Raw genomic sequence first — 15,595 nt, forward strand, 5'->3', positions numbered from 1 at the left:
ATTAAATATAACACATGGCGATAATATTTGGTGGCAGTAATTAGAAAAGTGAAACGGACATTTAAAGTTTTCGACACAAAATGCCAAAACGAAATTAATAAGCCCTTCTGGGCTATTAATTATTCTGGGCCCTTTAGGCTAATAAAATAATTAAAAAGGAATATTTAAAATAAAGTGTAAAGAGATAAAAAGAAATAAGTTAAATTAATTTCAAATAGTTAAATAAGAAATTAAAATACCGGAGTACCTTATTTAGGTATTATTAAAATACCTTATTTAGGGCTCCAGCTTGAATTCCGATTTCACTTAAAAGCAGGGCTTAAATTGCGCTGTAGCCCACCGGAGCGCGGCTCCGATACTTCTTAATTTTGGGGATAAATTCTAATTTTAGCTGGAGCGCACCGGAGCCTTAGAAGGCTTCGGCAGTTCTCTTATGTAACTGAACAACATTTTCAACAAAAATTTGATCTCGAAAATTTTATTTTTAGCAATAAAATTACATTAAAAATCGCTTATTAAATTATAATTTATCTCTTTGCATTTTATTTAATTTTAATCATTTAATTACTTCAATCTTTATTGATTCAATTATTTTAATAAATAATAATGAATTAATTATGAATTAAATAATAATTAACACTTAAATAATTATTAATTAGTGTTAATTGTTAACATAAATGAACTAATCACAACAATTAAATAATTATTAATCAATTTAATAATCATTAATTATTCAGTTTTTAAATTATTAATGATTTTAATAGTCATTTTATTCATTTATTTACTCTTGTTCCTCTTTCCTGACGGTCTTCCATAGCGCTCCGGCACTTCTACTTTTAGAAATTAAGCTCTGCTTAAAAGTGGAGAACGGCTGAAGCTAGGTTGCGGTGGATTCCGGGTGAATTAAAACCTTGGTTACAGTGTCTTGGTAAAAGAAGGTTGCTGATTTGCTTAGATAACGGAGGAGGATCAACTTCCCAAGGTTGACACAAGGTCTTCGTGCCTAAAGAAAGGCATGTGTCCTTTTAAACATCATTGTAATGTCACTCGGTTTCGTAGCCTTTTAACAAGTAGGCATCTAAGCCACAGTTACTATTTCATATTTCACCTCCTTTCATTACTATCATTAATTCCTGTGATAAATAACTCTAAAAATTTCCCGTGCTGCGGAGGTGCCATCATAGCAATCTGCCAGAAATGTATGTCGTAAATCCATTGTCACAAAGATGATAAGTGAACTACCAAAGTTCTCTAAAATGAGCATTAAGATTTGAATCTTGGTGTACTTCTTGAAATAATACAGCCTCAGAAAAAGAGGTAGAAGATAAAAATTTTACTGGTTTTACCAAATTTTGCATCTATCAGGAAATTAGGCATTTTGTGATATTTCATTCAGTGTCACTGACTGTGTCTTGCATTCTCACTAACCGCTGATGTCAGAAACCTCAAATTAACACAACTTACTGGAGCCTCAGCTTCCCCTATAAAAATATTATCTTTCTAAAATTGAACGAAATTGCTAATCGTTTAAGTAAATAGCTTTCACAGTTGAATTTTTATTAAGGCCTCTGAAACTGACGCTTTCACATTTTCTTTTTAATGGGTAGCAGTGATTTAACTCACATAATTTTAACGAATTTTTCAAGCTTTCACATATTAATGAATCGTTTTATTTTATATGTTGCTTAGTAAATAAAGAACAGTTTTTCAATAGGGAAGTAGCATGCAAATAATCAATCAATTTTTCGTGTTGCTTTTGTGAACAAGAAGTAACTTTTTAACACCGCAGTAACAGATTTCTTACGCATTAGCAAAATCTCGAACATTTTATATTTTAAGATGCTCCTAGATATAATATGAATTTAATTTCTCGACTTCATGCTAGATAAATGCAGTAGTCATTTGCAGCCATTGCACCATCTTCCTATAAGTGTTAAGTTTGTTAGGGCGAGTATTTTAGATTATACCTCATAATTTCGTTTCGGATTAATTTTAAGTGATAGTAAGATGATTTTAATGGAAGTTATCGTGGGTTTCCTTATATGTAGATAGAGTACAAGTCAGCTTCTTTTCAAAAGTTCTGTAAGATAATAGCTACTAACAAGTACACAGAACTCGAGGGCCTTTTTATTGTGTATGGTTACCTATGCGCACATGCTACATATGTTGCACTTATGTTAGCAATTGCTGATGTGGAATAGTTTCTTACATTGGATAAATTAGCGATTTAGTAAAAGAAAAAGTAATGGTTAATTAATACCTTAGGCGCTAAACCTATATTAAATTGTATTTTCCTGCCATCAACACTTCTAGCTTAATACCTAAAGAGAATGAATTGATAAAGTATCTTATGTTAATTAACCAGTTATTGTGATTTTAGTCTTTACTATAACTTCTCTTTTCCGTATTTCTCACCAGAATGCAAATTAGATTGTGTGTTTAAGTTGAGGGTTTTGATTTCTTAGATAAGAGCTCCTGCCAATCACGTCTTGCTATTAGTAATTTTAACCAGCTCTGCTTAAAAGCTATATTCCGGCTTTAGCATTCTCGCTAGCCGATGTTTTAAGCACGCATCAATAAAATATCAATCAGCTTAATTTTAATCTAGTTAATGTCTTGTAGTCTAAAACTACACATTAAATAGATTAAATAGATTAATTTTAATCTAGTTAATGTCTTGTAGTCTAAAACTACACATTAAATAGATTAAAATTAAATCCGTTTGAATTTATTTGTGTATACGTTAATTTAAATCACCAGAAGTGGTGGAAGTTTCGTCTGCAGTACATGTCATGCCTTTATGTACAATTTAAATCTAAATAAAAAGGTTATTTAAATCTCCTTCAGTATTAATTTGGAAGTCAAACAATAAGTACTCCTTCAGTACTTTGTGAGTTGTATAAGACGTGGCGATGTTTGTTTAGTAGTGTCTGCAGGACTTTAGCTCCCAGTTATAAAAGAACCCCATAAATTAACATGTTTGAATGTGTTCCAAAAAGATAATGTTGTACCATTAATTTTTTATTTGAATTTAAAGATGATTATAACGGAGTAGTTGAAAAAAAGAGCTGATAGTAAGCTATTATAGAGCAATTGCTCACAACGCGATTGACGCGTTAGGAGCGGAACAGCGTCTCAATCGCATGAAAAGTGTGTTGAACAGTATTTAAACTGAAGATTACTCAATAATATATACAAATTTCATTGGATATTACTAAAGGGAATCCTGTGCGGAACAAAGTGATAGACCTAACTGTGTATTAAAATTGTACAGGTTTACATCTGCACATTTATCAAACAATGATTTACCAGACTGCTATAATAATTGCAAGGATGGCTAACTACTATATTATGGTAATTAATAGTTTTTATTTGTTTGAGGTTTTAAAATTTCTTTTAAATCTTTAGATTATTTTACATTTCTTTTGAAATCTCTTGAAATTTCTTCTAAAATTTTCCCCAGGAGAAGGTGAATGTATACTGTGTCAAAAAAGCGAGTAAATATCTTTTGAATGACTGGTCGTAGACCATGATTAGAATATAAGACGTTAGCCAAAAAAGGTAAACTTCTAGATTACGAGACGTTTGGTATGACCTGTTACAGCTCAAATACAGAAACTTGAGTTTTTATACAGGCCTATAATAAAATGTTTCAATGAAAAAAATATTTTTCCTATTCAGGTTATCATAAGTAAATAAATATTCTAAAATATAAAGTAAAAATTTCATCCTTATACAATCAAAATAATCTTAGATATTAGTAGTTGGAATTTTGAGGCCTGTATGTAAATAGCGTTATAGGAACTATGCAAGTAAGCTTTTGAATTTAAATTTATAAACAAAATAAAAAAAATTAAATGAAATTTTATATGGCTTCTTAAAGACTTCATAATAGCCTTCCAGAAAAGCATCGCTCCCCTTACGCAGATCACTCTCGTGTGCTGTACCTTAATCAATTAATCATTAACCTTTAACTTGAAAACGTCCTTTTTATCCATTCTCTTTTTAACCCAAATGGGCGTTAGAAAGGCTATTAATTTCGTTTTGGCATTTTGCATTGGTTCGCTATAAAAGCCTTCCTGGATCGCTATTCAAATTGTTGCCTCTAAATATTAGAGCTTTGCATTATACTTAAAGAAATTAAATAATGAAGAATCTGTGTGAATGTATATATGTTTCTCGCATTGTGAAAAACAACGGTATTCAGACAACAAATTCTGAATAACGTAGTCCTCCATTCGAATATGGGTATCTAGAAGTCCAGATTTGGAATTTGTTTTATTATCTATTTCATATTTTGCAAAACTTTAAAGAATTTTGATCAACAAACTCAACGATTTTGAAGCGTTCCATTAACATTAACATCACGTGCATCTTCAAATGCGGATATTTTATACGCGAGGTTTCTTTACATTACTTACTGGTATTATGTTGGTAGCGTAGCAACGCAAAGACGTTACACTGTGTAACGGTACTTTGCGTCGAATGACTTTGAATGTCTTTATCACTTTTCAAGCCCCGCTTTGAATCGAATCCCCTGTGAAAAAAACGTCCCTTTGAGCGTAATATAAAATCTGAAAGCTTTCAAAGTTTTTTTTGATGTTTTATTTTATTTTATTTTTTTATTTAAAGAAAGAAGGGGTTTAAGTGACATAATTTTGACAATTTTTTAGGATCAGTTTGGCAAATTAAAGAACCAGTGCGTTTTTAAATGATGTTTAATGGAATAAGGAATACCCCATTCAAACTTTCTTCGTAGAGGGCAAGGACAGAAATTTAGATGTTTTATGATTTTACCGAAAGGTTTCCCTTGACCAAAATTGCCGTAATCTGAAGCTACCTTATTTGATTCATTTCTTTCAGCCAAGCGCCAAAGATATATTTAGTAGTATAATACTTATCAGACATCCCGTGTAGATGAGTTTATTATAATCACTAACAAATACAAGTTTATTTTAGTTTTTCTAATGTCTATATTTTGTATTTTGGGACTTCTAATGTCTATATTTTGTATTTTTTGTATTTTGGGACGCGATTCGAAACTCTTAAGTTTATGAAAAAATGTAAATAACTGCAAACTGCGAGTCATGGATGCTGTTGTGAGACAGAAAGAGATAAAAATTTCTATAGATAGAATGACATACGTAACTTCTTTATAAATTTGCGGATAACAGACGGAGATATATCAACAGTTATCAGTACAAATAATTACTTGATCTATTTCACATCTTCTTAATTAAATTCTGGACTCGATTTTGCATGCAAAATTTGTTGAACATACGAATATTTTCTTCTTTTGGCTCTGCATAAGGCTAATAGAGCAACAGAGCCAATCCAGTTGTTGTCTTATTCATATTACATGGAGCAATGTTTGCCAGACTTTACCCCGAAGAGAGGTTAGATTTCTATTTTCCATCCCCAATTTTGAGGGAGAACACCTCAGGGAGACCCGGGGGTCTCCCACCAATCCACACAAGAGGATTTTCGGCTTGCATATTTATAGTGCCGCCATGCTGCACCGACACTATACATTTACAAACATCCATTTCTTACCCGGGATTCGAACCCTGGTCCTTCAGTACCATAGTAGGCTTTCCTAACCACTATACCGTCTGGGCGACAGGCAATCCAGTCTCAAGTTTCAGTTCTCGAATCCCAGACTCCTGATATGCTAAAAAATCTGTTACTATCTCAGAGTGAACTAACAAAAAGAGGACACTTTTCTTTTAAATCTGAGTAACATGCTGTGTGTTTGTTAATGCTGTAAACCTTAGATGTGCAAAAACGTAAATTTAATTTCAAATAATTGGTATTAATAACTATGTACAAATTATTTTTAACAATTTTGTAAAAAAATTCAAGCACATTTACATATATTTTTCTTTTTGTAATTATGTCCATAAATTTAATGTGATAATTTAATAGAGAAGTACATACTATATCGTCAATGATGATCGAACACTGGCTCTCTTAATTAATAAAAAAAGTGCTTATTACTAAGCTCTAGAGTTTTTGGCCATTCCTTCTTCTGTGCTTTTATTTTAACAAACGAAATTCGTAATAACACTCCTTTCAAGTTTGGAAAGGGAAAATTTTCATTTATGCATAGTTCCCATGAGAAGTTGACTGACTCTTGGAAATATTCCAGTTTAGTGATAATACTATTATTAGAAACATGTAAATAGTTTGTTTTGTAAATCTAATTATGGTGGAAACGTTTTGCTTTATTTCAGTAGCTGAATGAAGAATTTCTTGATCTGCAGAATTATACGATCACAGAATTATCGAAGCCCTCAGTTTCTTTATTTGTTCCTCTTTTAATTTTACAGAGTTTGGTTTTCTTTGGTAGCATAAACTAGCATCAAACTCCTAATAGAATTAGTGCGAATTATTGCTTGGGCTGGAGTAACAACAGAGTCTTGAAAAGGTTTAAAACTACTTTTTTTATACCAGAACTTGAGCATAAAATGCCTGTCGCATACTTACAAATCAACCACTACTTTTTGTGATATAACTTAAAGTGAGAGTAAAATTCAAATTTAAACTGAGCATGAGAAAAAAAAGTCTACACAATTGATTTAAATCGAAGATGGCTCAAACTTTCTCACCGGCATAACAGTTTAAATGTCGGCTGCAATAACGCAAAACCGAAGAATAACAATCTTGTCAGAGCTAGCGAAAATCAGTTAAGTGGCCTCGAGAGGCAGAAGCAAGCTCTGTCTTATAATCCAAAAGCCTCAACTTAAATACCCTCAAACTGATTTGCATTTTGATGAGGAAACGGAAAGGAAAAAGTGATAGTAAAACTGAAAGTATAAATAATTGATTACTTAAAATAACAATAACTTTGCAATTTTCGTTTCATAGAGGAGTCTGTGTTCTCACATTTTTTCCTGTGCAATATACAGGATTACTTATTTAAGATCTAAGTAAATCGCTTTCTCCCATATAAGAATCGTTATTTTATATCATATGATTCTAAATACCACGAAATAGGGGAGGATGGGGCTGAACTCATCACTCTAGCCAACCTCGATAATGGTCCCGGCATCCTTTTGCAAGTTGCCTAGCACACTTATGAAGGTGAATTTATACCATGAAGAGTGCAGTCTTTATCATGATGCCCATGGAAAGATCGTTATCGAAGTGAATAATCACCGACTTCCATAAAGGTGCAGGAATCGTTATGAAATCTTCGGGGTGGAGGAACATGAAAATACTTTCGCTTTTATGCTAGGGTGTAAAAGAATTAGATCCATAAATATGAATTTACGACGAGCTAACGAGGACGGGGTTAAGCTTAATACATTCACCATTAGTTTATCTCTGGATTTTTTTGTGGTATTTTTGAAGAATACGTCATTAAATATTTTTCTTTCAATAAGATTACTGTTTTTTATTGCATGAACTTCATAGTTATGATTAATGGTTTAACCTTTTTAAACTATCGATATCAGGTGACAAGGCGCACCTATGACTTCCCCGCGCCTCGGGAAAGCCTATAATTAACAGAATGCAATTAAGTACATACAGTTTAATATTAAATTAAGTAATTTAAAATTCAGCTCTCATTTTCGTGTACCACAGAGAATATGAAGCCTTTTCAGAATAGCTGCCCTAAGTTTTTACGTTTGAGAGCTTTTTGTGATAAAAGCTTTTAGTGATGACAGATCGTGTTAACAGATGCTCGAGTATTCTTGCTAACTAGCCTTTTATCACTTTAACTAGCTTTTTATCACAATTTTTATTCAAGTTCAGATTTCTGTCAAAAGGCAGAATTAAGCATGTATATTATTATTTTTCTTCTTGAAAATTTCAATTCTCCTTAAAATGGCCTTTTCGTCGCTCAGTTTCATAATTCAGCGCGACTCTATTTTACTTTTTGTTTTCAAATCCACTGTGCGCTCCTACTGTGTAAGTATAATTATTAATGCTAGAGCGTTTGCATAGAGAACACTGGCTGATTTCACTTGATTGAGGGTGTCAGTTAACTGCAGAAAACAGCTGGTTGCAATAATAACGTTTTTTCTCGAGAATTTACCAGAAATAGCAAAGTTTTAGAAGCAAGAATATTTCTCACGTCCACTTCAGACTGGTGTCAAATTAAAGAATAAGCACTAAACTAAAACCGCGAACACTTATCATGGACATAGGATTGCAGAACATCCTCTCAGCCTGTTGTCAAACAAAATGGTTTCCTGCGGATATCGATGATTTTAAGGTGAAGGTACCCAAGTTATTGTCATCGCCTAAAGATTCTAAAAGATAAATCTGAACGAGTGATTGCCTCAAAGAAAGAGGACAATACTGACCCATAAAGGACGTATTGTTCTCGAAAGTTATGTTAGCGACGATGAAGGTTAAACGGGTAACGACAGGAAAGTTTATATATTTAACTTAAAAGTCAATTAAAAACTATACCAAAGAATCCGAAAGCTGCACTTAATTATCTTTCTTAACTGATGCAATTGTCGGTTTAGTTTTATTTTTCTCTGTTTTTTTCACTTACTTACAGTCTATCATTAATCGGTTGTTTATCACCAAACTATGTAAAAGCAATCTCATAAACTTACGTTTCCCTAAGTTCTTACGTCTGAGAGCACTTAGTTTTTCTCAGACGTAAGCACTTAGTTTTTCAAATTTGTAATAATGTTTAGAGAATCAAAATGTCTAAAACAATTTTTCATTTATTACAGTAACTTTAATCAATCATTTTCAGTGTTAATCAATTATTTAGATTCATAATTAACAAAGTTTTCAAGTACTGAGTTACAGTAATTGAATAGCCAAGGAAGAACCATGATACGTGATATTCAAATCAGAAAATAAATACATTTTAATTAATGTTTGAGTTTAGGATTGCTGTTTATTTGGCTTCATTACAAATAAGAGAAACTATATGTTATAGTTTTATGAAATAAGCAGAGTAAATTGTTTGCATACTAGTAAAGTCAAATGGCTACAGAAACTAGAAAGTTCAGCGATCAAACGAGAAAACTTATGAATGAAAGGCTTATTTTCATAAACAGCTAGGGGATACAGCTATAAAGAAAGCGTCCGTCTATTTGATTTCCAAGTGCAAACATTCTGAAAATTTTGCAGAAATTCAGAAAACAATTAAAAGAAAAATTAATGAAAGACATTAACACCTTAGACTTAGGTAAGCTGCCTTGTATTGGATGGCCATCAGAATAGTACATGATCAGCTTCATTAAGACAAAAAAAGTATAACTAGAATGTTTCCTAGTCTTAAATGCTCACCAGCGGCCGAGTGCTGGTAAGTCGATGAACGCTGGTAATTTGACCTGGCTTTGATTCCAGGCGAACAGGTTGGCTGCATAGGTGTTTTCGGGGTTTTCCCCATGTGTAATGCGGATACGAGCCAGTTTCTCTTCGAAAATTCTTTATGAAGGCATCCCTTCCCTTAGGCAGATAGATATCTTTAGAGTGCTTTTATATAATCAAATAAACCAAACCAAACCTAGTCTAAATTAACTTTCTAGGAAAGATTACAAATTTGAGGATTGGACTATTGAAGATTTTGAAATTTAAGGAGATTACAAATATTTTAAATAAGTTACTTCACATGTAATATGACAGTTTTTGTACACATGAATTCAAGACTGTAACAGTCATAATTTGGTATGTGTTAATTCTCGTAAAGGCTGAAAAATGTGCTAATTTTATGATTAAATCCTTAATAAATATTTCAACATAGACGACTGCGTTAAAGCACATAAACAGGTCTTATATTAATATAATGTAGGCAAAAATGAAGCTTTCCAATGATAAACAAAGGTGCATATAATTTTTATTGTAGTTAAGATTATAAGTGATAATTTAGTTTCGGTGTTCGTTCTGTTATAAGGTATTTCTCCCGCCTTCCTAGTGTGCCTTCGTGGTGCAGTGGTTCTGCACGCTGGGCCGGTATTCCAGAGGTCCGTGGTTCGATTCCCGGCGAAGGCGTTAGCTAATGTTTCATCTTGCCTGCTTCCAAAAATACCTAATGTCTCTACAGTGGCGCCCGAATTAAAAGGGTGTTGCATGATGATGCTCCGCACCCAGGATTTGGCGACTGGATCCCCTAGAAACCCCAGTTGCCCTTTAAAAGGGGGAGTGTATAAGGTATTTCTCCCGGTTTCCTAGCGTGCCTTCGTTGTGTAGTGGTTCTGCACGCTGAGCCGGTATTCCAGAGGTCCGTGGTTGGATTTCCGGTGAAGGCGTTTGCTAATTTTTCATCTTGCCTGCTTCCAGAAGTACCTAATGTCTCTACACTGTTATTTAAAGATTAAAATTTATGGATCAAATTTATCACTTAAGTATGTTATATATGTAGATTAACAAAGTGCTCAATAGGATTTCTAAAATAGTAATCTGAAAAAGATTTAAGTAGTCATTGAGTTATTCAAGACGTTAATAATCAGGACTGTAAAGAATACATCAATCACCATCAAAACGACTGCATTTTATTTATCACGAAGATAACGATTTTATCTTAAAACTTAAACCGCAAATGCTATTAAATATTTGATAAACATTGAGACGGAACGAGAAACATCGTTTTCCCTCTATATGAAACAATGAATTATTCAAATGAAATAAAATTAAAAATATGATACATTTTCTGAAGCTCCGAAAAGAAAGAAAATGATTCTCTTAAAGGCCCATTAATGGCCAAGTGGTTAAAACCGCTGATGTTATATAGTAAACAATTATACATAAAGTACTAATATATGATTAAGGTAAAATATTAATCAGTACCTCATTTTAGTAACAATATTAAATAGAAACAGTACTTTTCAAACTGATTTTACTGTTATTTTATTTCATTTGAACCCAAAGATTGTTATTTTTAACTATTTGTCGCATTATTTGTTTATAAAGATTGCATCTGAAGGCTAAATTTTTAAACTGTTTAATACAAGTTATGTAAAGATTGAGTTTTTACCGTATACACATACATGCTGCAAAAAGTAGAATATATAAATAGAAGTTCGCGATTAAATTGGCATCATTCTACGTTGTAATTCAGCAGAAACTAACTATAAAAGCAAATACAGGGGAGCCTTGCTGCCTTTTGCATTTGTCTCCATTGTCGGGCGTATAAACGTCAATTGAAAGTTTAAAAAAAAAAATCTTGTAAGTTATAAACTATACATTTTTTATTTCTGTACAGAGTTCAAAATTTTAATATTTTACTTAGCAAATAATAAGGTGTTTGTCGAACAGAATTCCTGTATATACTGCTATTCTAAATGCATTATAGTATATGTTACTCTGTAGACTGTGTTTCAAAATTTATCTACTTTTCTGATTTTCCGACTTGCTCAAATTTATGTATATATATGTATGAAATAGCACCAAATGGAATTTAATGAGGAATATTTTCTGAAGCTGCACAAAACTGAAATTTTAGTTACAAAGCATTTTGTGGATTTAAAAGCTCACGTTGCATCATGCTTTGTTATATCACGCTTTTAAGGCTCAGAATTTTAAGTAATTTTTACGTAAATATAAAGTATGGCCTTTAAATATTATCGATTATTTATTCTTAAGTCTTGAAATAAGAGTTTCTTTTAAAAAGTCAATCTGAACACGTAACTGTTAATTTTTCATTTCTTCCTTGGGAAGCTGACATGGCTCCTGTTCCGCTTAAAACAGATCTGCACCTTTCCGATGAGGAAACGATAGATGATGATGACGAGAAAACGCCTCTGAATGAGAACACTTACGGCAGGTAAGTTTTCATAATTTATTTCCTTTAACACTTTCTTTAAAATTTGGTAAAGCTTCTTTTCCATATAGTACTTTAAACTAAAAATATTTTATTAAGCTATTTATTAGGGAAAAACATGAAACTTTGCTCTTGCATTACTTACTGGTGTTTTTTGGAATTAATATAAAGCTACCTACTAAATTGAAAAATTTGGACAATTCAATAGTTCAGTGCACTTTGAGAAATGAAAAGTGGGCTCTTTAAGTTTATTATCTGTGTCAAACAAAAGTAGAATTTAGAACCGCTTTTGAATTCTTGTGCTACTTTTGCATTTGTTAAAATCTTACTTTAAATACATAAGAAATATTTGGGAAAAAATGGAGTACACTCAGTTTTTAGATATAATTAAAATAAGAATAAACTAAATGATTTATTTACCCTTTCGGAGTCTGTCTTATTTGGATAGTTTTGTTAAACGGCAAACAACTCGCCAAATCATTTTCTTCAGAAAGATGCACTCGCCAACGTTGGCTGTTGGCCACCTTAAATTAAATGTGCTATTCTTTAGTAGTATTGTCAAAGTTTTTAATGTGTTATTAGTGAATTAAGATATTTCTTACATTTAGAAAACTTTTCGAAGTAAGAGTTGATGACTCAAATGTTTTCTAGCTAGAAGTTTCGAATTGGTGCATATACATCTTCTTATATAGCAGCTTTGCGCAAGTTGTCGTGTAACTGAAACTATTCTTATATTGCTCTTCAGGCTCAAGTTCTCAGCACATAAAACTTTTATAAAAGTGTGTGAATACATTTAGTATATCTTTGGATTCATCTTTGATCAAAATGCTAGTCCTATAACAATGCGCATTTTGGAAAGTTACTCGGGCAAATTCATTAAAGACAAATTCTTCCTCTTTTCTATGTGTAGATTCTTTTCATTTCTGTAGAAATATTTCCGTTTAAGTTTAGTTTCAGTTATTAATTTTAACATGAGATCAATAATTTTTTACTTAATTTTGTTGTAGTATGCTATAATTTAGACGGTAATTTGAGTTTGGGGAAAGGTGGCAAATTTAACACATTTGATGAAATACTTAAACAAGGTAAACTTTAACTGACGTCGGAGGCAGATTTATGAAGTTAAGCCCGCCATTTGGGGAAATGTCTGATCTTAAGTCACGAGTTTTTTTAATTCCCGGGAGCTTTATTTAATAGCCATCAGCCTTGGGCCACTACAAGGGCCGGAAATGGTGGCCATTTCATTATGGAAGCGCCTAATAGGTGGCTTCCGTTGGTTTCCTATGAAGGAACTGGAACCCGGCCTCAGCGCTGAGGCAGACAGGGTCGCTAAACAATATACCGGCTGGGCGGCTAAGTCAGAGTATGTTCACCATTTTTAAAATTAATCGTAACAGCTTTTTGCACCTTAAATCCGTAGCTCCATAAATTAATCTCTTATTTATGTTCCAAATTTTCGTAGTTGAGTGGTATACAGAGAATGTATAAATCACACAGAAGCGGTCCGGAACAAATAGATGAAACTGTATCTTCCGTAAAATGTAAACATATCGATACTGTTATTTTATGTAAGGCTCCCAATATATGTAAGAGTAGTTCATAATTTCTAAATGCTTGAAACATTTGATTGAAGACAAGCGAGCTACGAACAAGGAGTCCAAGTCATTTCACTTGGATCAAAGAAATGTGGATTGTTGAAAATGCTTTTCTTTAATACTAATATCGATGCATTCAAACTGACTAAGAACCTAACGAAAGTTTTAGGAATATTTTGAAGGAAACTGATTTCATGACCAAATAGCTAGAAGTAAACCATTTTTCAGTAAAGCAAAGAGAAAGGTATGATTACAATTCCCTATGATACGTATTAAAAAGGCCTTAATTATTTTTAGACATTGGTATTTATAGATGAAGTAAATTTAAGGGAATAATGAAAAGCAAATGTAAGGCGAAACTCTATACTGAACTTAAAAAATAGAATATTAACTCCTTTAGTAAAACGTGGAGATAACTTGTCTGGGCTGTACGAGTGCGTGCGACGTTAGAAATCAAAATTTTATTGATAGCAAAAACAAATTTAAACATTTTGAAACAAAACCTTAAAGACCTCCGAAATGTGCATATTGTTACTATTTTCATCAGGATAATGATCATAACCATAATCTTACCTGCAAATTGGATAACTAGATTATCCATATGTTATCAAACATCTGCGCTGACTTAAGACTTTAATCGTGTTTAGCACATTATGAATTATATGCAAGACAGAATTAATAAATTAAAATTTCCAACAGAAATAAACTTGGACTCATCACGGAATGGAAAAAAAATGAAAGCAAATCTTTCAAAGTTTTGTCAAGTCCATGCCTAGAAAACTGAATGAAATTGTACAAAAAAGAGGCCAACACATTATTAAAGTACTTTTCAGTTTTCTGAAAAACATGTTTATGCCCCAACACCTTTTCGACCTTCTCGTTTGTACACAAACATATAATTTGACGTTTAACATTTTTGGCTAGTTCTAAAATTAGCTCTAAGATCAGGTTTATAAGAAATCTGTTTCGTTTAAATTAAATATTTAATTGCTCTTTCTAAAACGTTTGTTGTTCCCCATTGTTTTGACTCGTTGTATTTCTCTTAAACGCAAAACATCAACGAATTTATGAAGCAGTTTTGATGCTTGATGAGAACTAACCCGATGAAAATTTAATTTACAGTATACTATAGTACGGTACCAGACACAGAATATCCCGAAAATTTGATTAAAATCTCGGTGAAAGATTTACTTCTTATACAGCTGTTTAGACTAATGGTTATAAAGCTTGAACCTTTATCAGATACAATAAGTAATTATTAATTTATTTAAAGGAGGTATTTCGGCATTTATATGCGCTGCAGATTACGCTAACTCAACTCTAATCCCTTTATTTATCAAAAGTTTACTGTTTTGGGGGAAAAAATCCTCCGCTGTATAAGTTGCGTAACTGAATAGGTATACTAAGATTCGTAAGATATCCACTATTGGGACGCGAAAATCTTGTATTTTTCCCAAACTGCAAAAATTGCGGATTACTTAAATTCTAAAGTTCAAACTGGGAACAGAAATGAGCACAGCGCTTAGGTGAAAAGATTTACCGAAACGAGAGTTTGATCTCATTAAGGTTCATTCTTTCCTAGATTAGGTCAACCAATTTATCCGTATCTCGCTCGTTTCCGTTGTAGGGCAACTTTTGCATTTAATTCCTTTCCTAATACGTGACCAAAGTCTTGACTCTTCGACCTGAAATCTCGACAATTATAATCTTTTGATCCAATCATTTACTTCTTATGATTGCTGTCTAAATAACAACTTGGATAATTCTGAAAGTCCAAATGAATGTATTCTATCACTAACAGATTTTACTTATTATTTATCAGAACATACCAAAGTAACAGCACAGAAGGTCGCATTTGCGGAACATTTTTGCAATATTAACATAATTGCCACATTTTTCTCAGCTGTTGCTCATTACCATTTTTAGACAAGTTTAACATAGCGTTAAAGCTTTCTTTCGATGGTGTTTAAGCATAAGTTAAAATTCTAGAATAATTTTATGATAAGCTTATATATTGTCAGTTTCCGCTTTCATTTTAAATCCTCGATATATAATTATAATCTTTTTCGATATATAGCTCGACTTTTAATTTTTTATTTAAAAAATATTAGTTTAGTTTCTATTTTATAATAGGATTACGTTGCATTCGATTTTTAATTTATTTGGATGCTTTTGTAGATTGATTTATACCTGAAACATTTTATACATTGCACATATATTAATTATGCCTTAAGGAGGGAGCCGTTAGTGTGGCTTATTTGGTCTC

General features: G+C 32.3%; 1 protein-coding gene across 4 annotated transcripts in view; it reads left to right on the forward strand.

Annotated features, from left to right (window-relative positions):
- Positions 1-15,595, forward strand: part of LOC118188797 (chitin synthase chs-2-like) — a 103,156-nt gene that overhangs the window by 36,996 nt on the left and 50,565 nt on the right. Inside the window, exons 1-2 of one of the 4 annotated variants that reach the window (XM_035359307.2) lie at positions 11,090-11,139; positions 11,632-11,737. The exons of 1 other annotated variant lie outside the window; for it this stretch is intronic. In XM_035359307.2, the coding sequence (XP_035215198.1) occupies positions 11,637-11,737 (101 nt within the window). In that variant the 5' untranslated portion in view covers positions 11,090-11,139; positions 11,632-11,636. Of the gene's footprint in view, positions 1-11,089; positions 11,140-11,631; positions 11,738-15,595 lie in introns of those variants that run through there. 2 more of the 4 variants (XM_035359306.2, XM_035359308.2) reach the window with 2 other exon arrangements.

This window comes from Stegodyphus dumicola, chromosome X1 (assembly GCF_044657685.1).
Source record: "Stegodyphus dumicola isolate Sdum_Otavi_A_Nest chromosome X1, ASM4465768v1".
NCBI lineage: Eukaryota > Metazoa > Arthropoda > Arachnida > Araneae > Eresidae > Stegodyphus > Stegodyphus dumicola.